Source organism: Beauveria bassiana, assembly GCF_000280675.1.
Source record: "Beauveria bassiana ARSEF 2860 unplaced genomic scaffold BBA_S00017, whole genome shotgun sequence".
Taxonomy (NCBI): Eukaryota; Fungi; Ascomycota; class Sordariomycetes; order Hypocreales; family Cordycipitaceae; genus Beauveria; species Beauveria bassiana.
The window spans coordinates 350,193-375,461 of record NW_007930852.1 but is presented as its reverse complement, the minus strand read 5'-3'; the positions used below and the strand labels follow the sequence as shown (position 1 = coordinate 375,461).

Below are 25,269 nucleotides of genomic sequence, written 5' to 3'. Positions count from 1 at the left end.
TTCGAAAAACAAACAAAAAAAAGACATCACAATCAAAGAAGCTGGGTTAATTCCGAGGCCTAGCATCAAGTAAGTTGCCAGCACGCAAAAGAACTAAATATGTAGAGTCCCAGGAATTGATTAATTTAGTTGTCAGAAAAATCCCCCCCCCTTGACCCCACTGCTTCCTACGCTCCGAACAGATAGTTGTAGAATTATTATTAGTTGTGGGAAAGATAAAATATCCACTCATTTCTAGTCGATAATACGACCATGGCTTGCGACGCTGTCACTACATTTTTTGATTTCTTAGTCGATGTCCCCCGATCGAGTCTACCGTCGCGCCACACCTGTTTGGGCTGAGCCGGGCTGCCCCATCTGTTGTCTACCTTTCTCGCTCTCTCGCGCTCTCTCTCTCTCTCCGCTTCTCTCCTTCTCGCTCCATGTCTGTAAAAGTGTGTCCCCCAATCATTTCCTCCGTCTCTACCATTTCCCATCGCCCACATCGCTCTCACTCTCTCTACGCTCGGGCATCGTCTCTCCCTCTCTCTTTCCCTCTCTCTTTCCCTCTCTACGCTCAGGCATGGTGGCTTGCATCGTCTCATCTCTATCGGATGCGAGACGTGCCGGTCTATTCTTATCTTTGCTGTCTGCCTCGTTTGGTATTTTGCCCACTCATTGCCAAGCCAACCACATGTTTTTGTCTCTCATCCACATCTTTCTTTTTTGCCCTCTTTTTTTTGTTTCATCTCCTTCTCACCTTTGTGTACTTCGTGCACGTCCTGCGAAACCGAATCCTCACGTGCAGCATGAAAACTTACTACCCGTACCTTCAACACGCCGATAACCTTTATTAGCATGGTCAAGTGTGTGGTATTGATCGTTTAGAGTCGACTGGGGAGGGGATTCTTCGAGCCCATCCTTTTTTTTTCTTTTTTCCTTACAAAAAGCATGTTCCACCATTTCCACCGCTATTGCCACCGGAAAATCCCCAAAGATCTAACCGTTTTGGTTGTTTCCATCTGCGTCTTTTTTCTCACTTATTGACCCTCCTTTAGCCGTTCTGGCTCTAGGCAAATCATCTTTTGTATCCGTAGCTAGATCACTTTAGGAGGAGGGGGAGGGGAACTTGTAAAACTCTAATCCGCTCTTCTCTATCCATCTTGTCAATGTTGCACCCATCTCGTCAGTGTTGCACCCATCTCGTCAGCTGCTGTATCCATTCTCGTCAGTTTCTGTACCCATTCTCGTCACGTCTTCTTCTTCAGCCTCCCTCTTCAGTCGCCAGTACAAGCAATCAAAGTTTAGCGAGGCCACCAATTCGCCCGAGAACCCACCCATTGTGGTGTGATCGAACGCTACAGCGGGATTCGGAAAAAGCTACGTAGCAGTTTGCAGCCCTTCTACCCGACCCAAGAGTTCATCACATCTCCCCCATCACATCACGACTTGGTGGGGGTGAGGGGAGGGGTCAGTGGACATTGCTCCCCGAGAGCCACTTCTTCATTATCATGGATGATCTAATACTCAATCAGACTAGTTTCTTCATCGAGCTGAAGTTTTCGCAACCCCTAGTTCTTGTACTGTCACACTTTGGCATCTCTTTCTGTCAACCTGTCACCATGATGTAGTCAAGACTGAAACAGTTGACCTGCAGTCTCTGCACTTGAAAGGAGCTGTACTCGTCGTATGCCGTGATCTGAAAAAAGTTCATGTAAAAAGGCACATGAGCAGGCATTTTAGGGGCTACAAAAGAGAGGAAGGGAAATAAAGGCGGGGAGACCATTCGAGAATTACCATGATTAATCTCTCCGATTCGGAAAAGTAATCGACAGCGCGCCATCGCCAAGCCCCCCTTATGCAGAACTAAATCGCCATCTCATTCATGCAATGCAATGCGCTGACCCTGCCCTAATAACCTAATCCTAATTACCGGGCCGCACAAACAAACTCGCTTCATTACCTAAGCAAATCGCAGCCCTCGATTGCATCAAATTGCGCCAAGGGCAATCTTTCAGCGCTCGCTCCTCTTTTTCTTTTTCTTCCATGTATCATCATTATCATCATCAACATCATTATCAGCATCATTATCAGCATCATCCATCGCCATTAGCAATAGTCCAACTTCTCCTCTCTTATTTGAATTTTTTATAATCTGGCCGGGGCTCCGCCATCGCTTGTTCCTTTGCCCCCCCAAGATCCATCCCGTCTCCTCTTGCGGCCCCCCTTGTCATTGTCCTAGCGTCCCGTCTGATGAGCGGGCCAGATCTATGCTGCAAGGGCACCAGGCCTGCATGTAATTTTACACTTTTTGAATCAACAGTTTACCAATTTCGTTGGTCAAAACTAGCAACCAACACCTGTTTTACATGCTCTTAATTGTCATTGATGATGGTATTTCCGTCGTGCCAATGTTGATGGCTCAAAATCGTTAATTGATAAACATCTTATTACGCATTCCAACTGCTGCCGAAAAACGCACACATATGATCATGTAATCTCATGGGCATCACAATATACCGTGCCAGTCCTCTATGGCTGTCTATAAATAGCAGTGACAACAGCAGGTCTATGACGAATCAGAGTGAGCAAAACATCTAAAAAGAAATGTAAACAAACCCGCGCGTCGTTAGAGTAAGTATACACATTGTATCTGATTGAATCATCATTGCTTGTCCGAAAGAAAAACGCCGGGTAAATGGGTAAAAAGACATGGGTATATGTATCACTTTCCCTCCAATCCAAAAGGGCTCAGTCTGGCCTGTGTTTCCAGCTGCATATGTTGCTCGTGTGAATGACAAAACGCCGTGATGCTGAGGAGCAACCGATTATAGTGAAGGAGAGAGGAAAAAACCAAGGAAGAGAGAGAAAGGAAAGAGAGGAAAAAGTTAAAAGGTGAAGGAAAGAAAACCGGAAAAGAAAAATGCAATATACAATGGCACCACCTCAAAATCATCCATGTACTGGACATAGTTCAACCGACTGGCGTGGCCGTCGGTGATGGCGACGACGAAAGGCAAATGGTGCCTTCTGATTGACAAATTGTGCCATCCGACAGCGTCAGCGATAGTCTTCGGCGGTCCAGCTTTCTGTGTCGTCGCTTGCGCATCCGCGGCACGTTGCGCACCACCTGCGAGCACTGCATGGCCGCCTCGTGCGACCGCTTGAACGCCAGGCTCGACCGGCCGGTCCGCCGCTGCGACGAAGCCAGGGCCAGCATCTGCTCCAGCTCTTTATCATTGCTGAGCCATGACAGGTCCTCGTCGTTGCCGCACAGCTCGTCCACCTCGAGAACCGGGCACTCGATAATCGTCACCGTCTGCGAGCTATTGCTCGCGCTGCGCTTCAGGCCTCCGCCACTGCCGCCTGTTGTGTTGCGGCTCGGTGCGCCCACTTCATCTCGCGCTTCCAACGGCAAACTTCTGGATAGAACAGCACTGCTTGATCCGTTGCCCTGGGTCGTCGGAGGCGGAGGCGGCATGCTGGCGTCAAGCATCTCCACATCCACATTTCGCCGTGTCCGCGGTATTGCGATTGGTCGTGTTGCCGTCATGGGAGCTTTTTGCTTGTCATCTGCATTCAATTGAGTGGTTGATGGGGACAAGGCGGCCAAGTCTTCTTCGCTGGCAGCGGCTTGTAGCATTTTATACATCCTCTCTCGCGTCGCCGCGGCTGCCGCCCCAGGCCGGTACGAATCCGTCTGGCTGCCGTATTTCCGCACCGTCGTTGCTTGCTCTGAAGGGCGAGCCGCTGACTTCTGGATGCCCGATCCCCGCGCGCTTGATTCGCCGCCAGCTGCCGAGTAGAGAACTTGACTGCGGCGACGATGCAACTCTCCTGCCCTCGGTCTCGGCGCGCGTCCATCGTTGCTGGGTATGCGTGCCAATGTGGCAGGTATAGGTCGCGGCTCTGCAGCCAAGGGGCGACAGGAGTCTCGTGGGGTACCCGTCTTGTCCGGGTCACGATGCGTGCGTGCGGCATCGTCTGGTAGGTTCGCGGGCCGTGCATTTCCGCGGGCATCATGGCCACCTGGGTGGGACGCCATGATGATGCTCGCCCAGAGCTGGCCCTGTCTACTATTATCGGCAGCGGACAGGATGATGCATAAAGTCTGAGGCTATGTGACCCATGGATGAGGAGGAAAAGAGGTGGTCAAGAGGTAGAATGGGTGAGGCGTGGTAGAGGAACGCGTGAGCAATGATGCTATAGGCGGGCGGGTGGTGTTGAGTCCAGTATGTACCGACGACAATGAGGTAGATTGTAATGGCGTCTTTTTTTTCTTAGCCGACGAGGTAGGGAAACAATGGGAACAGAGAAAAGAAGAAAATAAAACGGACGAGATCAGAGGAGCAACGTGGGAGACGAGATTCGGTGCCTTGCGGACCCGAGATACTGGTAGCGGTACAATGGTCGCTAGGGCGCTGGGGCGCTGGGGCGCTGGGGCGGCGTCGGCGGCGGACAGGGACAAGGAAGGCAACCCACACGGGCCACACCCTAGTACCTAGTCCACAAGGCAGGGATGCACCGTCAGCCCAGGGCTAAAATTCTCATTCAGACGGGTTGACGGGAGAGGCCAGAACCTGAGAAAAATGCACGAGAGGACCCGTCGAGAGCTTTTGTGGCAGTCTGTCTTGTGTCGATGAATCACTCGCGTCAAGGCGTCGTCGTCGTCGACAATGGAGATCGTTGCGTGGCGCGGCGCGGCGCAAAAGCTCTATATATGGGTTCGACCAAGCTGCAGATGATGATCAAGGGATAATAGATAGCAAGAGTTCGAGAGTTCGAGGAGCCTCTTTTTTTTTCTACTTGGCACGGTGAGCTGTCCGGGGGAGTAATTTTGTGATATTCTGGTGACAGGTGAGGAGAAAAGAGGAGAGAAGACGAGCAACGCTACCGAGTACTTGGTGCTTGGACAATGCCTCAATGGTTACTAGACGCGAGGCGGGAGAAACATGGCTGACAAGGGTCGAGGCAATTGGCTGGTATTCAGTCCACGACCAAGGCACCGGAGTAAAAACGGTGCTTCATGAGAGTTGGAGCGTTGCACAATGACGGATGGTGACTGTTGATGGAAAACGATGGTCATGCACGTATTCGTAGTGTCGTAGCATTGGATGACGACCGGTGGCGCAGGCCGGCGGGAAGGCCCAGCCAATTACTCCATAGTGTGACCTCGAGTGTCAAGAAACAAGGCTGGCTAGCTTTGCTGGCGGCCGAAATTGGGAGAACCGAGATGGATTATGGGAGAGATGGTGAGATGGAACAAAGTCTAAGATGGATGATGCGGGCGAGTAAGGATAAGAAAGAAAAAAAGGCAACGACCGACTGAACCGCCCCCGACTTCCCGGTGCGTGGTACCGACGCGCGCGCAGGCCAGAGACATGTTCTCGAGGGAGTTTTGTGGTTGTATCGGCTGCCTTTTTTTTTTTTTTTCTTCGCCATTGAGTAAAAGTGGCTTGCAGGGGCTCATGTTGCTTTATTAATTATTTTGGCCCGCGTTGGAGCCTTTTGGATGCGGCCCTTGTGGATGAAGTGGTTGCAGCGTCGGCAAATCCACTACTCCGTACTAAAAGCAAAGACCAGGTGCCAGGTTCCCGGGAAACATTGGCACTGTACTCCGTACAAATGACCAAAAATAAATGTAAGAAAAGCGGACAAGCAAGAGAGCATTCGACAATTTTCTAGCCCGTTTGCCCCTCAGTCCCTCCTTCTATCTTTGCCACCGGATGGTAAGTAGCTATGCCACGACCGTTTTTTTTTGCCCCCTCGCCGTACTTCCTTGCAACCGTTGTCATCCCGTCGCACGGCATGCCTCGCCGTTCCGGGTGCTTGCAGTGACGATCGAAAAAAACGCCCCGACGTTTGCCATTTTGCGCCTTGCAATCTAGGCATCAATTGTTCAGAGGCCAGGAGTGACAAGCACAAGGATAAGCCTCCAATGTCTCGCTCTTCCCTATTACTTCGTACTTACTTTTTAATATTGATATCATTGAATAAGACAGCTAGCCATATAGTAGACATAGTGATGTAGAAGCTCGATTCTTGCTAGCTATTGCTGGCTTGTTTCTGGCTACTGATAGCCGTGTACGTGCCACGTACGTGACGAACACCTACTTAGTTAGAACCAGCCGTTCAATGGGCTATTTAAGGCAGTAGGTTTTTTCGCGTCCCTCATATTGTGCTGCTATATACGCGGCGTCGCTGGTGAGCGTAACTAAGTTGTATATATTCATTATATATTTTTCTTCTTCTTTTTCAACATTAGTTCTATAGTCTAACTCAAATCATTCTACCTAAGCCCTAAGAGCAGCTATTGACTGTTTTAAGGGCTATTTAATCTGTTTTTGGAGCGCCCAACGCCGTCTATAAAACCCTCAAGTAATTTCGTAAATCTAAAGATGCGTTTATAATGAGTAGCTAAAAATCACCTTCATAGCTCTTAAGCTATGACATAGCGTGGCCCTGTTAGAAAAGCGTAGCGTCACCGGTTCCGTTAGCACCATCCTGCTTCTGGGTCATAGTCTTGACCACAGTGTCAAAGCAACCAGAGCTGGCGGCGACAAAGCCTAGAAGAGCAGGCGAAGGGCTAAGGACCTTACTCGTAAGCTCGGGATGAGCTTGCAGACTAGGGCAAAAATAGCAAAGTTAGCACATTATAAAGTTATCAGTCAAAGTGTGATATAGTCCATACCCGACGAAGAAGGGATGGCCCTTAATCTCAATGGTCTCGACACGCTCGCCCTTATCATCCAGAGATGTTAAGCTAAGACCAGCGGCGTCTAGCCTCTCGATATACTCGGGATTGACCTCGTAGCGATGACGGTGACGCTCCTCGACGACCTCAGCTCCACCATACATAGCGCGTAGCTTACTCCATTCCGTTCCAGGTCTGAAGTGAGAAGTACGTGTACCAAGTCTCATCGTGCCGCCCATTTTCCTTTGCATAGGTTAGTCTGCAGTGCACTACCAGCCGTATTGTAGGGGCGTCACTTACTCCTTAGAGCCCTCAGGCATAAAAATGACAACCTTGCTGTCCGCCTCAGGAGACATTTCTTCTGAGATGGCATCGCTGATACCTAATACATGACGCGCAAACTCCATAACAGCGACCTGCAGACCAAGGCAGATGCCTAGGAAGGGGATTTTACGTTCACGAGCGTACTTGGTGGCCTCTATCATGCCATCAACGCCACGAGAACCGAAACCTCCAGGCACAATGATACCCTCGGCTTCGCAAATAGCCTTCCACGCATTATGAAACTTGGTGGGATCTTTTTGCTGCATGTCCTTTTCAAGATGCTCCGAGTCAACCGAGACGAGGTTCAGTTTGCGGCTGCAGCGCATAGTGGAATGCTCTAGAGCCTTATGCACACTTAGGTAGGCGTCATCGAAAGAAACGTATTTGCCGACCAGAACGATGTTAACGTCTGGCAGGTGACGTTCAGGTGTGACTGTCCTCTTCCATAGATCCCAAAGAGCCTGTCCTTTCTGGACCATAGACGGAGGCACAGTCAGTTTATCCAGTGCAAGGCCGTTCTGTAGGAGCTGCAGAAGGCCCTGCTCCTGGAGTAGCAGTGGAACCTGGTAGATGGTCTCCATGTCGTGAACGCCGATGACCTGCTTATATTCGACCTGGCAGCTGCTAGCAATCTTCTTGATCGTGGAATCGTCGAGAGAACGTTCGCAGCGACAAGCAATCTAAAACGAGTCAGCAACGCCCATCTTACAGTCGTTCATGCGCCTACCATGTCAGGGATTAGACCAGCGCTGCGCATTTGTCTGATAGCGTGCTGAGTGGGCTTCGTCTTCTCTTCGCTATTAATAATGGGAACGTATGAGACGGAGATGTTGAAGAAGTTTTCGCGGCCGAGCTTGTGTCTTAGCTGGACGAGAGCTTCCGTAAATGGACCGGACTCAAGATCACCAACGGTACCACCGAGCTCGACAATGCATACGTCGGGAGCCTCGCCAGAGTCATCGACAGGAGTGTTGGCAACGCGCTCAATCCCTTCTTGAATGGCGTCGGTGATGTGAGGAACGACTTGGACGGTCTTCCCTAAATAGTCTCCACGACGTTCCTTCTCAATAACGTGGGCGTAAATCTTTCCAGTTGTCATGTTGCTTTCACGGCTGAGACGAATGCCAAGATAGCGCTCGTAGTTGCCAAGATCCAAATCAGTTTCACCACCATCAGCCAAAACAAAGCATTCTCCATGCTCTAGAGGATTGAGCAGTCCGGCGTCTGTGTTGAGGTAGGGGTCAATCTTGAGGGCCGTAACTCGGAGTCCCATCGTCTTCAGTAACAGGCCGGCACTACTGGCAATAATACCCTTGCCGACACCGGAGATAACTCCACCATTGACAAGAACGATCTTCATGTTGTAGTCGGTATCGGGTATTGAGAAGGAAGAAAAGTTACTGAGGTGTAAGTGGTTGCTGGCTTGAAGTAGAAGACCGACTTTTGCCCGCCGTGAATTGAAAAAATTCTTAGCTGCAAGATGCAAAGAGGGTCCTGACAAGGCGGTGCCCACCAGTTTGATGACTAAGCCTCAGATGCTACGCGTTTTCGTTTTTTTAGCGGGGTAACGCGACGTTCATTACGCTAATCTCTGCTGTGCAGCCTGTAGTTCAAACACGAAATCGACACGCCGACGCCGACAAGCCGGCCATGTAAGAAAGGTCACTTAACACGGGCCAGATGTATTACCCCACCTAGATTTTCGCCGGTCAGCGGGGGCGCCTGGAAGATACCTTTACCAAAGACACGCAGCAGATCGGCGCTTACAATTTTCCCGTATCAATGCCGACAATGCCAGTCTTTAGCCATCTCGCCTCTGATGTTTGAGTTGCCAATTCTCGACGTCGCCGGGTCGCCGGCTAAGCAAATCTGTGTAAACATTAAGCACAGGTCGCCTTTAATGACAAGATCCGCGAATTCGCCGCGCGCGTTGACGTGATCGAGGAGTTGGCCACCAGGAACGTTTTGACAGGCGCTGGCTGGCCACTGAAAAGGGTGCCCTGCCACCCGTCGTGGGAGACTATCCGCTTAATTCAAGATAAGCACTTACAAAAGGAGCATTTTATGCGCGCCGGCATTCCCTTAAAACAATCAACAATAGCCTCAAGCTGCCGCCCGCCCACGTCCAGGGCGGCCCGGCCCCATCAGGCTGTCGATGGCTGATCTCAAACCTACGTTGCCACCTACGATCGACAGTCTACAGCGAGGTGTTTCATGCCGTGCATTTAAGTTGACCACTGGTAGCCGTCCCGTCCCTAAAAAATGGAGGAGGCCGTGGGTCTCCCTCTTGGCGATGGCCTCTGGACGGCATGTGGGGGACAAAAAAAACTGCCGCTTTTGCTAGAGCCTCTATGCCACCAAATTTCGCAGAGAAAAGAGATAATACTAAGAAGATAAATAAAAGAATATAAAATATTTAAATCTATAAAATTACTAAAATAAAAAGCTAAATATAAATAATATAATTACTAGTTTAATCTTTTTATTAAATATATTATATATTTATAATAATTTTCTTTAACTTATAATCTCTTATTTTTATATAATTTTACTTTTTTAAATCCTCTTTTTAAATTAATTATTTAATATTATTAGAAGTTTATTTTTAGAGAAGTAAAATTATATATAAGTATAATAATAGAAAAAGAATATTACTAGTATTTCTTTATAATTTATTTATTACTATTCTTTATAATAATTAGATTTAAAAAGATAGGTAGTTAGGTGGTATTTTAAAAGCGGCAGTTTTTTTTGTCCACCCCTTGGACGGGTATGGCAACACGGCAGCACGGCAACACGGGTGACAGGCACGGGGTAACATGGGTTAAATGCTGCGCATGTCATCATGTCACGTTGAGCAACCTGATAAAATGATGAACAGTTGTACGACAAAGGGGAAAAAGAAGGCTCAAACTACCTATGTTCATGGCTGTACGCCGCTTCTCAAGAAGCCACTAGCACATGTTGTACAGGCGTGCCTTTGGCAATGCTTCAGAACTCGACAAGACCACTATATTTCCCATCTCATACCACTTTTCATGACGTACTTGCCAATGCAGGGGTCATCATAATAGCAAACCATAAAAGTCCACCGCTGGTGCTGCACGAACCCATTGTCCACTCCCGTCACTCCTGTAAGCGCCCGACCCTCAAACTTCTCCACGCGAGCGCTAACTCGCCGCCACGAACCATTGGCCTGTATTTCTTCATGATCTCCAGCAAGGTCCGTGATAAGTCATTGGCTGAAGCTCACTGACTGCGTTCTTGGCGGGGGAGGCATCCGAAATGCAATGAGCTTAGGCTTACCTACCCGTATACGCGTAGCCAAGGTTTTTTCAACTTTGACCTATTTTCTCTCTGTTGTGACTTTTCGTTTGCTTTGTTCCTTTCCTTTTCTTTCAAGGAGCTTCACCATTCTCTTCATTGCCTTCGTCAGAAATTCGCCTGCTATTGCGTCCCTGCCCCATACAGCCTTGCACAACGGGAACTTCGAAGCGGGGAATCGTGCGGCATCACGTACAACAGCCGATATTCTCGATCCCGCAATTCGAGTCTCTAAAGCCTCCCTCTCTACTCCATTCAACATTGCATCACGCGAAATATTCTCACCATGTCTGCACAACCTCAAAATTACTACCCTCGTGAGCCCCATCCACCACTACTCGCCCCATCTGCCACCTCGTTTGCTAACCATCAAACCTCAAATACAGCTCCTCCCGGTGCCACTCGTACGTTTGCCCTCCACCAGTCACGATAATCTTCATCGCACCCTTTCTCTCTAACAATGCACAACGACTAGCCTCGCAACAGCCGCCGGAGAAGCAGCGTATCTACTCGCCGCCCCCGACGACCTCACCTCCAGCCCAGCACTACGCGCCGCCGCCATCCACCGCCTCACCACCCATCCAACAGCAGTACGCGCCGCCCCCGACCGCGTCGCCGCCCATGAAGCACTATCCCGCGCCTCCGTCCGCCGCCCCGAGCGGCCAGTCTCAGTTTTATTCTCCTCCACCGCCCTCTTCGACCGGCCCCGGCAAGCAATATGCCCCTCCTCCACAGGCCACGCCCTCCCCTCACTACCCACCGCCGCCCTCCGGCCCTCCTTCAGAGCAGCAGCAGCAGCAGCAGCCGCCTCAATATGCTAACCTCGCCATGAGGCCCGGCACTGGTCAGACGTACCACTCCCCTCACAACTCGCAGCAGTATGCCGAACCTCCGCCTGCCTTTTCCAGCTCCGGCGCCGCCTACCCACCTGAAAAGGCAGATGCTCATCAGCTACGACAGCCTCAGCCGCAGCAGCCACAGTTTGCCGCTCCTCCCACGTATCCGCACCCGGACGGAGGATATCCCGCGGAGAAGGCGGGAGCAGCCGCTCAGCAGCAGCAGCAGCAGGTCACAAACCGGCCGGTCAGCCAGCTCTCTGCTCAAACCGGCGCCTCTGCCCAAGGCGCCCCGGGCGCGGCCTTTGTCGGCGCCGTGGCCACCAACGACGACGTCGGCACCTTCAATGGCGGCAGCTACCGCATCAGCCACCGGGACTGCAACACCATCCTGACCATCCAACTTGCCATGGGTTGTCCGCTCGGCGCCAAGCCCGGCGCCATGATTGCTATGTCGCCCTCCATGACCCTGCGCGGCGAGCTCAAGTTCAGCGTCAAAAAGATGATTTCCGGCGCCGAGCTCGGTCAGTCCCACTACATCGGCCCAGGCGAGCTGCTGCTCGCACCCCCGATGCTCGGCGACATCACCACCATCCGCCTCGACGGCACCGCCCAGTGGACGTGCGGCCACGACGCCTACCTCGCCTCTACGCAGGGCGTCCACAAGGACCACAAGCGCCAGGGTCTCGGCAAGGCCATGTTCAGCGGCGAGGGCCTGTTTGTCTACAAGATGAGCGGCACCGGCATTCTCTGGGTTTCCAGCTTCGGTGCTATTATCCGAAAAGACGCAAGTCGACCCTCGATTCACCCTTCGTGCCACTTACTAACGATCATTACTAGCTTGCCGATGGTGAAAAATACATCATCGATAATGGTCATCTCGTTGCTTGGAACACAAAGTACATCTTGGAGCGAGTTGCCTCTGGTGGCATCATTTCCAATCTCGCCTCTGCCGAAGGTCTGGTGTGCAAATTTACCGGCCCAGGTACCGTCTACATGCAGACACGAAACGGTGTAAGTCTTGCTCACTAGGTACCAATTTAACTCCACATTGCTGACTCCATCAGCGCGCCTTTGCTGCTTTCATGGGCGGCCAGTCTTATTCGGGCGTTTAGCCCACGAGCGATCCGCCGGTTGGTCTTTGTACAGGCATTTCATTTTTCGTCATCTTGTTCAAATTTAGCACTTCACATAAAATTGAGCGTTTCATTGAATATATGTCTTTTTTCTTTCGTCGAGAGACTCTTTCGGCCACGTCATACAGGCAGATACCGCGCCTTCCGTCACTTCTTGCAGCAAAGGCGTCGCACCTTCACCTTGCTGTTGCTGAGCGGCAAATTTTCCTAGCCGAGCCAAAACAAGATTGTTATTGCAGGTTTCCTTTCTTTGCGAGCCTCTTTCGGTCACCATCATACAATCATCTCTCACAGTCCATGCCAACTTCTGCCGTTCAGCGATTTCTAGAACCAAGCCCGATATCATTTCCTCGGCCCATGAGGCGTAGGCCATAGTCTTGTTCTTGAATCTACCATTTCAAGCGAGAGCAGTAAAAAACCTGCCTGATAGCGAAAACGAAAACAAAAGGGTCATCCACTCAGGGCATTCACGACTTAGCCCAGAACTTCGCCGACCCGATCAACAAGTCTAGTGATTAATGCAAGGAGCAACATGGTCACTTCAGCTATTACAAAAGCAAATACGATGCGTCTTACAAAGACCAAGACCAGCTCCACGAAGGCAGTCGGTGGAATAAAGCGCATCTGCCAGGAACGCGCACAACCCGATGTCACTACGCCAAAGGCGATGAAGGATCCCAACTGGAGGACTCGCCAAGACACAGCATCTTCAGCAGACATTGAAAATGTGATGCCCTCTATGGATCTGTCCAACCACAAACTCTACACGCAAGCCCCTCAATTCCATAGCAACGACACATTCCAGCACGATCGAAGCAGCTCCGACTTCTCAATGCTTGACAGATACTCTTCTGAGTCATGGTCAGCTTCGGAAAACTTTGTCAAAATTCTCAAAAAGATCGATTTAAAGCCTGTAGATGGCCGACAAATGAGTATTTTCGAGCTTGACATTTGCCCCGAGACTCCAACTCCATCCATTGCAAGCGATGACCGACAATATGTCAAAGTCTCCCGAAATCCATCAAGTCATCAGCAAATTTTCAGCTCAGCTACCGAAGTAACTGATTCTTCACACAATACTGACAAGATACAAATTCCTGACTTATCTCAGGTTGTAACTCTTGACAGGTTCTGTCGCCAGTCGTCGTCGGCCACCTCATCTCATACTCAGCTACACGAATCGCGTAACATTTACGACAGAGATCAATATCAAGACATCTCGTACGAGTCGACTGTTCCCCATGCTCGCGGTCAAACACCAGCGGATGTAGCCATACAGTCTCCTCAAACTGCCATTCGCAGCAGTCGTGACCAGGCATTTCAAAGACTGATCCAACGTCTTAACCGCGATAACCACCCGCCCTCAGCTCAAGCCTCACGATCGCCCACCAAAATGCAGGCCAAAGATAAGTTACCCGGACTTGAGCCTAAGCAGAAGATGTTTGTCAATTTACGAAGACCAATGGGAGGAGATGGCCGACGCAACCAGACTATATCCGATTTCAACGTCGACTATTGGGATCATGGCCAGTCAAGTGTTATCAGTGTAATGAGCCGTGAAGACTCCGAAAATACCATGCAGAGCTCCAGCAAGCAAAATACGTGGAACCCAAGAGCCAGAGAGTTTCTTTCACTCGGGCATCAACAAACTCCTCGACGTCCAGTACCCTGGGATACTGGCGCCGCGGCCTTGCAAGAGAAAGTCTCGCACGCCTTCAACTCATTGCCGCCACCTACCACTGCAGTATGGCCACCAAAAGCCGCTGCACCTACTTTCAATCCTTATTTGCCGCCCCGAGCTCAAGACAATATTCCTAACGGTACCTTTATCCCACCAGTGCCACCAGCGGCGCCCATGGGTCCAGCCTACAACATGGGACCTGGTCCGGAGACTTTTGGCACTTCCCAATATCTTCCTGGCAATCCAGCTCCACAGCCACCAGTATTTGCTGTTCCACCGTTGCCTGGTATCCAAGCTCCGATGACGCCTTGTGGGAACATTTCCGCTCATCAATTCGCCGCACAGCAGCTTGCGGCCCTCCCATACCTTGCCTCTCTTGCATCTCTTGGTCCGTATCCACAGCTCTTGCCCGGTCTAGAGAAGACAACTGTTTCGGCCAATACCCGCAGGCCGCCAGTTCCAAAGCCTACTTTACCTAATGCTAGCGCCCAGCTGGCATATGAGGAGTGGATTGAATGGCGCAAGGCTAATGAACCAGGATATGCCGTTGAATGCAAGGCACGACAGCAGCGAAGATCCCAAAGAGTCAAGGGTTTCAAAGAGTGCGGCGGCGATGCGCCTGCACAGTCCCGCTTGCCACCCGCAAGGGCTATGGCTGCTGCATGATGGCAACGTCAATGATACTCCAACACCAGGGCTGTTGGCTTACACGTGTGCTTCCGCGATTGTGGCAATACCATCTCACATGTGCAGTCGAGTAAGCACGCCCCATTTGTTATGGATCAAGTATGTTTTTTTTCACCCATTGTTTCTTTTATTCATCACTATTTCGAGTTTTTTAGCTCCTTTTTCAGGGGACTGGAATGCGGGTGAATGTATATTGCTAATGCAGCCATTACCGATTGGATTATTGATGTCGCTTTGTTTATTATAGTCTTCTGTAGTCGTCTTTATTCTTGACGGCATAATTCGGCCTTTATTTTGTCTCTCTACGAGCTCATCCATGCAATCTCTCTGATTCGCCCGTCGCCCTGCTTTCTGACAACGTGTGTAGGTAGGCCCTCTCAATTGTCGTATCCCAGTGCCGGCCCCCCCTAAATTCCGAGCCTCCGTACCTCCGCGGAGCAACCCATTAAGAACGCCTTGATTGATGTGCCCAACGCGGATGGGCCATTTTTGGATTGGCTCACGATGCCCGCTCGTGCAGAGGGGGCTCTACGCATCCGTCACATTCACGACAGTGGTAGAGAGGCAAAGAGTCCAAGTGCAAAGCATGTGTGCATCGAACTAGATTCCGTACTATTCCATCAGTTGCCGTCCCGTCTGTTACTATCCCGTCTGTTACTATCCCGTCTGTTACTATCCCATCTGTTGTGAAACATCCAGCTATAACCCAAGAGTAGAGAGAAATATCCGCAAAACGCCGTCCGTGATGCTTCTGTATCCGGTAACTTTGGAAAAAAAAAGAAGAGGGAGAAAAGATACAATCCAAGCTCTGAGAAGAGTAGAGGTATAAAATAGAAAAAAAAAGCATGTTGAAACCCAAGAAAAGATAAAATCCATTTTTCCCACAAGTAAAATGCAACCCAGAATGACCAGAAAAAAGCCCGCTTCGCTAAGAGTAAAGATTCATGACAGTGTGAACCCAGTGTAGGTAGTCTCTATCCTTTTTGTTTCTGTCAACTCGTCATGACCGGCTCCAGACGTTGTTGCAGTCCTCGCCCTCGGCATCCTCTTCGTCTGCGCCATGGCGAGCCATCGAGGCTCGGCGGGCGGCAGCCGAGGAGACGCTGGTGCGTGAGCGGCCGCCGCGGGAGCTGCCGCCCTCGCCGCGGAGGGGGTTGCACAGCTTCCAGGAGCCACTCGAGGTCTGGCGGGTGACGTTGACGCCCTCGCTCGCGGCCCAGTCGGTGAGGGTCCAGTCGCCAGAACCGCCAAAGTTCACGAGAAGCTCCTCGCCGGCGGCGGCGCGCTCAAGGTGGCAAGCGACATGCTCCATACGGTCGTCCCAGGCGTTGGCGCCGTGGAACTCGGTAGTACAGCCCGGCGCGGGGCACAGCATGAAGCGAGGCAGGGAGCAGCGGGTGCGAGCGGCGTTGGTCTGAAGCTCGCGCATACGGTCCTCAATTTCGCTGGGCATAGGCTTTTTTGAGGCAGGCCCCAGAATAGGACTGCCCTCAGGAATCAGATGCATGCGGCGGATATGCTGGGTGTAGAGATCTTTGCGGTTGAAGATGGAACCGAAAGCGGGAAGAGAGGCGGCGCGAGAGCGGGTAGAAGGTCCGCGAGTCTGGCCGCATGCTCCCTCGGTACAGATCCAGTATCGGAGCGCAAGGTGCTGCGAGGCAACATGGCGCTTCCATTCGTTTTTGGAAGCGAATCGCGAAGTACATCCAGCGTAGTGAAAGACGCAGAGTAGTGGTCGTGTGTGCTCAGACTTGATGTGCTTCTGGAGAGTAGGGGCATCGCGAAAGGTCAAATTGCATTCCGTGCAGTCGCGAGTGCCGTTTTCTGTCAAGTTTCTCATGGACGGCAAGGTGGAAGGAGGGGCGGAGGAGGGAGTCGGGTAGGGCAAAAGGGTCTGAGAAGTGTGCCCAATGCTGACGGGCGATGGGCGTCGCTGCTGTTTCTTCATTTCCCGGTTTTGTCTCTTGCGAGGGATGGAGACAGAGGAAGCGCGTGTGTTGGTAGTGGCGTCATCGCCAGTGCTGAAGGAAGAAGGGCTCGAATGTCTGGCATCGCTGTCGGCCGAGAGAGGCAGCAGGCCAGAAAAGGCATCGCTGTATTGGCTGAAACCGCGGGGCACTGCAGAGCTGGCAGCGTTGTGGCCCATTTCGTGACTGTACGGCAGAGGAGCCATGGTAGAAAAGGGAGGGTAGGCGCTGCCAGTAGAAGTAGTGAGCAATTCCTCAGAAGAGTGTATGGTTGGCTGATTATCGAAAACAGCACCGAGATGGGCAATCTGAGAGGCCTGGTCCTGGGCAGCATAATATGGAGCGACACCGCCGTTCCACGACTGTTGGTAGGCCTCGTCGGCGTTGGACAACATCGTGGACCACTCTTCGGGTGTCTTGGGTCCGTGTGAGCTCTCCATGGGAAAATCGCTTTCAATGGAGTGACTAAGGAGACTCTGAGTAGGTGAGGACAGAGGCAGGGTGTAAACGGCACTGTGCTGCAATGTCGCGCTCTCGCTATCGTAGGAGACGGTGTCAAAGTGGGTGGCAGTCTCTGCAGCGTTGTAGGCAAAGGTATGCTGCATAGTAGAGTGTCGGCTGGAAGCGTCGCCGGCAAAGTTGGCAGGCTCTTCAAGAGCAGCGGAGGAAATTGGTCGGAGATCGTCAAATGTAAGCGGCTGGTTGACAGCAGGCAGAGTGATTTTGAAGTTGTTGGGGGGGGTTTGGGCCAACATTCTGTCCCGGACAGACGAGAAGAGGAACAGGCAAAATATATGCGGGCCAACGACAGGCAGAAGGGTGGGCGGGAGGGGATGGAGGGGGTCAAAATGCAGGATTCGTTGGTGGCAGAGTGAGTTGAGCTGCGGCAGCGTTTCTATTTGACAAGAGATGGCGGCTAGCGTAGAATAATGCTTGTAGCGGCTGGTATTGCTATCTTGGGAAGAGCTGTGGTGGGTGAGAAGCAAGACGTTGGTTGGGACCCGGAGTGATGCGTCATGTACGGAATACGTCGAGAAAGATGGTAAACTTGTAGAGTTGAGCCTTGACAAGAGTCTAAGAAGCGATTGATGGTCGAAAGTAATCGAGACGAAACCAGAGGGAAGCGGACCAGAGATATATATTCTGCACAACGACCAGATGCAACGATGCCAAGGGTCCACCACCAACTCGTCAAGAAGCTCTGCTGGTGTAGGTAGGGGGCAGGGGCGTGTGAGTCTATCTCGTAGCTGATGAGGCGTGGAATGAAGCAGTTTGGTTTTAGATCGATGCCAGTAATATTTTGTTATTTTAATTCCTAGGATATTGAGTGAGTTAGCAAGCACAATTTCGAGATCGGCCGCCAACTAACAGCCCAGCGCCTTCGCCTCGCTTGACCTGCCGAAGACCGAGAGGGGGGGGTAGGAGACTTGGCTGCTGCGTTCAAGTTGGTTCGTGTATGCTGCGACACGCCCCTCCTTCACCCCCTAGGTGGGTTGGTACATCGTCCGTACCAGACTTACCATATTGGTGGCAGGCAGGGTCCTTGTGTCTTTTTCTGTTGCCTCCGCTTAACCTCGCAACTACCTAGCCACGGCTAGCGTCCGTAAGCTCATTTAATAGGAAACCGCCGCGGTCCACCCGTCCTAGGGTCAACCTTGATGCGGTTTTTGGCAAAGACACAATACTAACTCCGGCGTGTCTGTCATGCAGCCAGGCGCAAAAGGTGTTGTACGAGGAGGCGTTTCGAGGCGTTTCGAGGCGTGTTCGCGGTCGCCAAATTTAGAGCGCGCTGGTGACGACACTTGCTATGGTGCTGTCAAAAGATCCCGAGCCAGTATCAGCAGCGTGTCGGCAGCGGCTGTGTTGCAATAAGATACCACTCTCGGCAGCAGCAGCAGCAGCAGCATCAGCACACAGGTTTTCTTCTTGCCCGGCCCCGGCGAGCTAGTTGAGATTGCTGGGCTCCGCAATAGACGATGCTACTGTTGTACCACTTGGCACGTTATTCAGAACTCGGGGCGCGATGCGGAGAATGCGCACAACGGTAAGAGTGTGGGCACCATTATTAGGTCTGTCGATGCTGGTGACGAGGACGCTGTTATCAGAAGAGCAACGAGTCCCACAGAGGCCAGAAATACACATATTGCGGTTTGATTGTTCCCATCGCCTGCATCTCGTTTACTGAACTGGACGAGCGCATTACAGCGGTCGACTGCACCAGGCAATCTGCCCTGGAAATACCAACTGGCAGCTTTTGCAGGTGCGTGCATTCAGCCCCCCCGGAGCCAAGCCGCTTCAGGCGATGCGGCGAGTGACTAGTCTGAATTATATCGTACCCATTCAGAGCGTGGCAGTCTGGGATATGTATGTGACTCAGCGATTCGAGAGCTCCGATTGAATATGTTGGTGGGGAAGAATTAAGACGGAAGAATGTTGCGCCCTCTGCATCCTGGAGCAACAGCTGCATCCGATTGCACCTGATACCCGCCAACTGTTGTGAGATTGTACGAAAGCTGCCATCTTTGAATACTTCGGCCATGTCCCGCTTGGAGACTAAAATAGTGCATGCTCACTGTCAATCAATTGTCGCAGATAGTCGACCACTGTCGGACTGATGTGCCCTGGCAGTGTTGGGGCTGGACTACCAGCCAACTGCTCGTAGCAAACCAGGGTTTGCTAGCATGGCAAGCATGGCTTGTCGGTGAGCCTTCCGCCTACCCGCCGCCCCTGCGCCCGGTCGACAGGAGTGCTCCGTAGGCTGGTGCCACTATTCACCAGGTCGTCAGTGAAGCGACAGATGTTGCGTAATGCTTGGCTGCAAATGGTCGCACAAAGAAGTATTGGTACCTGCTCGCAGCGCTGGAGGTGACGTGCAGGGGACTCGAGACGCTGTGCAGAAGCTCACGGCGAATGCGAGTAGAGCGACAAACAGTCCGACTAGGGTCGTGTAAGGCGTTTCGTAGTTTTGAGTGTGCGACTGAATATTTTTGAGCGATCCGCCTCCACAGCAAGCTGCCAGAGCATTCCCGACTGCGCACAGCAACGAGTATCAGGGTACTATCCCACCAGGCCAGTGATTGCAAGCTTGAGAGTTTGATTTTTGTCCGTATCCCGTATTGGACAAGAAAAGACGCCGAAATCAGGCAGCGGCGTCTCCGCTGGAGCGGCGACAGGCACGCAGCCAAAGGGTGTTTTGGTGCCCTTTCTACAGGGCTGAGAACCACATGGGGCGTGTGGGCGGGCCAGACAGAGCATGGCAAAAATCAGGCTCGCAGCACGTTCAAGATCGCCCCAATGGGGGCGGAGCTGATTTAGAATTCAGGGCGAGCTACGGTCGAGAGCTTAAACGGGTAGAATCAGACGAACCGGAGTGCTTCTGTACGTTTGCTAGATGCTAGAACTGGCAATATTAAATGTTGATGCCGAGCCGATTTGATTCGTGATACTCTCCTTGCCGCTTGGCAGGGGTTGGCTAGGAAAGGTTTTGAGGTCCTCGCGAGATGTTGGCGCCGAGAGGCCCTAGTCGATTTGACCCTAGGTGGAATCTTGTGTGGCGATGATGGCTGAGCGTGATTGGCGATGGCTACCTAAAGGTGAGGCTTGGGGTATGGCATGGCACGAAAGCTTAATGCTACCCATCGCCCAAGTAAAAAAAGGTACCTTGTTCCTCGACATTTGAGTTTCAGGACTTGGCGATCTGGGTTCGGCGTGGCCGATGCGGGCAAATGTCTAAGTTGATGCTGACCAGTTGCATCAAGCGTCTATCTCTTCTTTGTCTTGGGCGTTGCCTGCATGCATGTCGCAGCACACCAAGACAGCGCGCGGAATAGCTGACCGAAGCCTCGAGGTAAAATCTATAAGCGAGCTAAACGAAGGGAGCGCAGCAAGCCAGGAGGCTGTGGCCGTGGCCGTGGCTCTTTGTTGTTCGCTGGTTGCATCGCATGATGCGGTCAGCCGTTTGTATTGACTGCATCAAGGCAACTGAGGTTGAGAGGTTGCATTCCGTGTCTTGCTAGCATGGCGAGCATGGCTCTGTGCACTGAAAATTCGTTTGCATTTAGTTACTGTTCTTGTCCGGGGATGAGCATAGTTTCGAGGATACGGCTAAAACGGTGTTTGACGGGTGCGCCACTGGGGAGCAGCTTCGTGCGGGCGGCACTGATGGAGATGGCTGCTCCGTCGTTTGCCATGTTCCATGTTGGGACGTCAAGCTAGGCAACACCGGATGACTTTGGTTGGTGATGATCAAGCGCGAAGCTTAAATGCACAAAGTCGTTAGTGATGTGGTTGGAGGGTGCAAGGAAATTTACACTTTCGTCGCCCGTACAAGGGGGAGGGAGGAGGGGGGGTGTGGCCGTGAATAAGCCAGCAAGGCAGCAAGGCTGCTAGCAATGGCAGGTAGCGCGCCCACGCAAACCAAAAAGGCACACTGCAAGCTTGAGAAACAACATAATATCATCGTTTTTGACCAATGAGAAAAAGACGCTATCGGAAATTATGGAACAGTTCAACGGTACCTAGGCAGAGCAGGAAATTCAGTTACGGGGGCTGTTGTAGGAAAAAATGCCCTGTATTACGGGTTACAAGTGATACTTACTCCCACGGCTCCAAAGCTCCGTAGATAGGTAGGTACCTAGGTACAAAAGACCGCCATCATATCATAGACCAAAAGTCCTGCATAAGATGACAATCGTAAGTGGGCTGAACTCGTGGAACTGGCACCCATATGACGAACAAGTGGATGATCTTGGTCATAGCTCGCCATGCCATGGAACGCAAAGCCATGTATCTGCAAGCCAGAGGCTGCCTTCTTCCTGTCCCTTCCCGGCCAGGCCCTCCTCCCCGGGGGGGTCGAGAGGTCTCTGCAGGCTCCCTTGCCAAAGCATGCCCCGCCAAGTCCAGTCAGTTGGCAGGATGAAGCGCCTTACATGACGCAAAAGACGCGGACCCTTCTGGCCTTGTTCATCATTGCTTTCATCGCGACCGGTGCTTACCAATAACCCTGTCGATGAACAAGACGAGGATCGGCCCCCGCAAGGAGGGGGGGGGGGCCGGGGTTCGATGCTTCCACCCCGCGGCGTTTCGGGGGCGCTCAGTAACATACTGATACACGATGGATCTGCTTCATGTCTTATTCTGCTTTGGCAATGTCCGCAGCCATATCTAGCCACAGCTCTTTACCACTATATCGCAAACCCACGTTTTTGGGGGCTTGTTTTCCATTGCGGCTGTAGCCAGTTGCTCCCCGAATCCGCCGCCCCGTGACGCCTCCCCTGAAGTGGTCGAATTGCCCCTCGGGTATTGTTTTGTAAACCGCACGTATGACAAATATCCTCTGACTCACTCTGGTCAAGATTGATAGGCGTAACATCAGCATCTTGTGCTACTTTTAATCGCAGGCGCAGCAGACATTGCCCGTGGTGCGCTGACTCAACGCGTCGTACCATGTCAGTTCCTGAGTAGAAATAAATAGCATCCCAGGCATTCTCCCAGAAACGCAAGATGTGTGCAATGGCTTCCACGTGGCTGTGCGCGTTTCGCTGCTTTGCCTCGATGGGTTAATCCTGCGAAATAAGGCAACTGACACGCCGTTGCCTGCCGGTCAGACACCTAGTTTTTACGCGTATCTGCGCCTATCCATGCACCTCCAGATAACTAGGTAGTTACTGGTAGATCTGCTCTCGTTCTACGCAGTACTATGACAACAGACCAAAATTATTTCGTCATTTAGCTCATACTAGATGCACGAGTGACTAGCCTAGAGCTTTACCATATCCTTTTCTTGTTCTTTGCGGGCCATTTCTCACGAGGGCATGTAATCCGGATATCCTGGATGGTTTTCTTTTGAACATTTGATGATGCCTGCCGGGTCGCTAGCTCTTGTACGATCCCATCGTTCCCTGTGCAACTGCATATCAACTCGAAATCAAAAGTATACATTCAAGACCCCCATAACGAGAGAGATGCAGGCATCCCTCTTGGCAGCACCAACGCCAACGGGAGATGTGTCGAGGCGCAAAAAAGAAGGTCGTATGGTCGTACAGGGTATTGCGTCTGAACATGAATCCACTCTAGTCCCAAGCTCCAATCATCGGATATCTCGCAAGCCCAGCTCGAACGAGACAAACACAGATCAACTGCTGCTCATCAATCGCAGTACAGTGCCTGAAACGTTTCATGTGCGAGTGTGCCAAACGGGAAGTAGTGACCGCCTCGTGCACGAATGCATAAATAGCAGTGAGCCTAACCTTGCCTGGCATCTGATCTAGCCGCCCTGCTCGGGGGCTGCAGCGGCGCACATTGCGTGCTTGGCAAGCAAGGGGAGGACGACGAGAAAGCGAAATGAAGTATCTCTTCCGCTACAATTTTTTTTTTTACCCTTGCTCTTTTCCGCAATACCCGCGGAATTCCGCTCGTCGGTTGGGAGCCCCGCGAGTCTACTACGCCGTAATACAGCCACAAGCAGCGGGCCAACAGAAAGGAAAGATGAGATTTACTCGGGAATATGGATACCAATGTCTCTCGTAAAGCCTCTCCGCGCCATTTCATAATAAGCAAGTGCTTTTGTTTTAAAGATTGGTCGGTGGACTATCAAGTAGCATTAGCATCTAAAAAAAAGCTTACGGACCCCATGTTGCTACCAAGTGTATTCATCACTGGTTGGTCGCCTCGAGACAAATCTCAGCTGCGCAGCAAATGAGATTTGGCAGAAATCGTCGTCGGATCGCTCCTCGCCGGGCAAAAAAAAAAAAAAGAAAAGAAAACAAGGCGCAGGGATCAAAGCCTCTGTCGCACTAAACACACAAATACAATTCACCGGCCCCAAACTCTCGGTCGGCCGAGCTGACAAAGTTGTTGCACCAATGAGACAACAGACTCATCGCGGAGAAAAAATGGAGAGGTTGTTGTGGCGCCCCTGTCAAGTCTCTCAAATCAGTGTAAACTGTTTGTTGGTGGCACAAGATGATCCAGTTGCCCAGACACAGTGACACAACTTGACCCTTTGTTCCCCAGTCTCCCCACAGCAAAAGCCATGATTGGCGATTGCAATTGCAATAATTACATCGCTCCACCATAAACGACGATTAGTGTCTCATCCTATGCGGCCCCCCTCCGTTCCCGGGGCGCTGTCGACTGAGGAAGACGGCCAATGGTAGCACCCGCCATCTAGCGCGATGCTACCCACATCTGCTGCTACTTTGGCAGCTGTCGTGGACTCGTGTATCAGCACGTACAAGTTGCGAGGTCGACAAGCCGATCCATGCTAGTCACTCATGTAGCACATGCAAACAGTGAGACTCCAACAGGTTGATTGTTGCCATGAGAGACCGCATGTGCCTTGACATCACATCTTCAGGGGCCGGGGCTAGCGACATATACTCTGTACAATCACAGTCATGAGCCCATACACCGACAAGGTCCCATCAAGACAGGTTTCCCCGATTCGTATACCACCGAGACATGTAGCTACAGACCAAGCAAGTAATATACACGCCATCGATACGATCGGCGAGGCAGACCAGGCACTATGGTATCGACGAACTGCAGTAAGATGCGATGAAGACATAAAGAATTGTCGATAATAAAGGCCATTTCGTGTCACGCATCAGTGCTCGTTCAATCTTTCAGGTAAAGTACAGGGCAAAGCACTGCGCCAGATTACACCACCACCAAAAACATCAGCCTAGCTCTAGTGGTGGTTTGGCACTGACACCTTGCTGGCGCGCCCGCGGGCGTTGGCGGAGGTTGTGACCCATCCGAGCCCCCCCCCCCCCCCCCCCCGGTCATAGGTGAGCACGCATCATCGGAATGTCTACCTCAAGAGAATATTCAAGAGATGCGAAAATGCAGAAATTGCATAAGCAGGGCGTAGATGCCATCTAGACCTAAATCGACAGCCCTTATGAGATGGATGGTGCATCTGTATACTTTTGTAGCACATTGTGGTAACAGTCGACTCCCTCGCCCAACAGCGCCAGGAGACCCAGACTGGGCAACCCGGCGGATTATCATGCAACGCGTCGCACACGCATTCTCCTTCTTCCAACCAGAAAAAAAGGCTTAAATTTCGCTTTTTTATTTTTCCACTTTTTTTTTTCTTTTAATTCGCTCGGAGATGCAAAAGACCGACAGCCGATGGTCGGGTATCTGGTCCAAAGAAAGCACCCGAGTGGTCGTTCGGTCACGTCCCGAAGCCGATATGTAAAACAGCAGGCAAAGTTGCAAAAAAAAAAAAACTTAAATAAATATAAATATAAGTAAATAATAAATCAACAAGGGAGGGGGTGTGTGGTTTCATTCATTGTCAACTGCTGGCGTATTCCCACCTGCTGCCGTTGTGTCGATCGAGGCGAAGCTGACGCAGCGATTTGGTGCGCCACCAACAATGACAAAAAGTTGTGAGTGGGTGGTCAGCGACACCTACTAGAAATAAAAAAATAATAAGAAGTAATTTTACCTTTAGTTTTAAACCCTTTTTTTTAAAGTTTTTTTTTCATTTTAAATTTCGCTTTTGGTAGGCTCTCTCGGCCGGCGCGGACGGACGACGGGGCCGCCGAGCATCGCATTTCTGTTCTTCTTCCAACCCTGCGTCTTTGCTCCAACGTGCGATAACTCCACTATAGACGAGGGGGGGGGGGGG

The 25,269-nt window shown here is 51.4% G+C and overlaps 5 protein-coding genes across 5 annotated transcripts; 2 read left to right on the top strand and 3 right to left on the bottom strand.

The window, feature by feature from the left end:
• Positions 1 to 2,953: 2,953 nt before the first annotated feature.
• Positions 2,954 to 4,024, bottom strand: BBA_06125 (uncharacterized protein; the record flags this gene model as incomplete). Its single annotated transcript, XM_008601222.1, has 1 exon — positions 2,954 to 4,024. One exon carries the CDS (start codon positions 4,022 to 4,024, stop codon positions 2,954 to 2,956), a length of 1,071 nt encoding a protein of 356 aa, XP_008599444.1.
• A 2,420-nt stretch (positions 4,025 to 6,444) lies between these two features.
• On the bottom strand, positions 6,445 to 8,357 carry BBA_06124 (UTP-ammonia ligase; the record flags this gene model as incomplete). Its single annotated transcript, XM_008601221.1, has 4 exons — positions 6,445 to 6,604; positions 6,671 to 6,916; positions 6,974 to 7,677; positions 7,725 to 8,357. 4 exons carry the CDS (start codon positions 8,355 to 8,357, stop codon positions 6,445 to 6,447), a joined length of 1,743 nt encoding a protein of 580 aa, XP_008599443.1.
• Positions 8,358 to 10,607: 2,250 nt separating this feature from the next.
• Positions 10,608 to 12,272, top strand: BBA_06123 (DUF124 domain-containing protein; the record flags this gene model as incomplete). Its single annotated transcript, XM_008601220.1, has 4 exons — positions 10,608 to 10,725; positions 10,797 to 11,911; positions 11,998 to 12,171; positions 12,225 to 12,272. 4 exons carry the CDS (start codon positions 10,608 to 10,610, stop codon positions 12,270 to 12,272), a joined length of 1,455 nt encoding a protein of 484 aa, XP_008599442.1.
• Positions 12,273 to 12,858: 586 nt separating this feature from the next.
• Positions 12,859 to 14,640, top strand: BBA_06122 (uncharacterized protein; the record flags this gene model as incomplete). Its single annotated transcript, XM_008601219.1, has 1 exon — positions 12,859 to 14,640. The coding sequence occupies one exon, from the start codon at positions 12,859 to 12,861 to the stop codon at positions 14,638 to 14,640; it is 1,782 nt and encodes a 593-aa protein (XP_008599441.1).
• Positions 14,641 to 15,661: 1,021 nt separating this feature from the next.
• Positions 15,662 to 17,383, bottom strand: BBA_06121 (C2H2 finger domain-containing protein; the record flags this gene model as incomplete). Its single annotated transcript, XM_008601218.1, has 1 exon — positions 15,662 to 17,383. The coding sequence occupies one exon, from the start codon at positions 17,381 to 17,383 to the stop codon at positions 15,662 to 15,664; it is 1,722 nt and encodes a 573-aa protein (XP_008599440.1).
• Between the last annotated feature and the right edge of the window lie 7,886 nt (positions 17,384 to 25,269).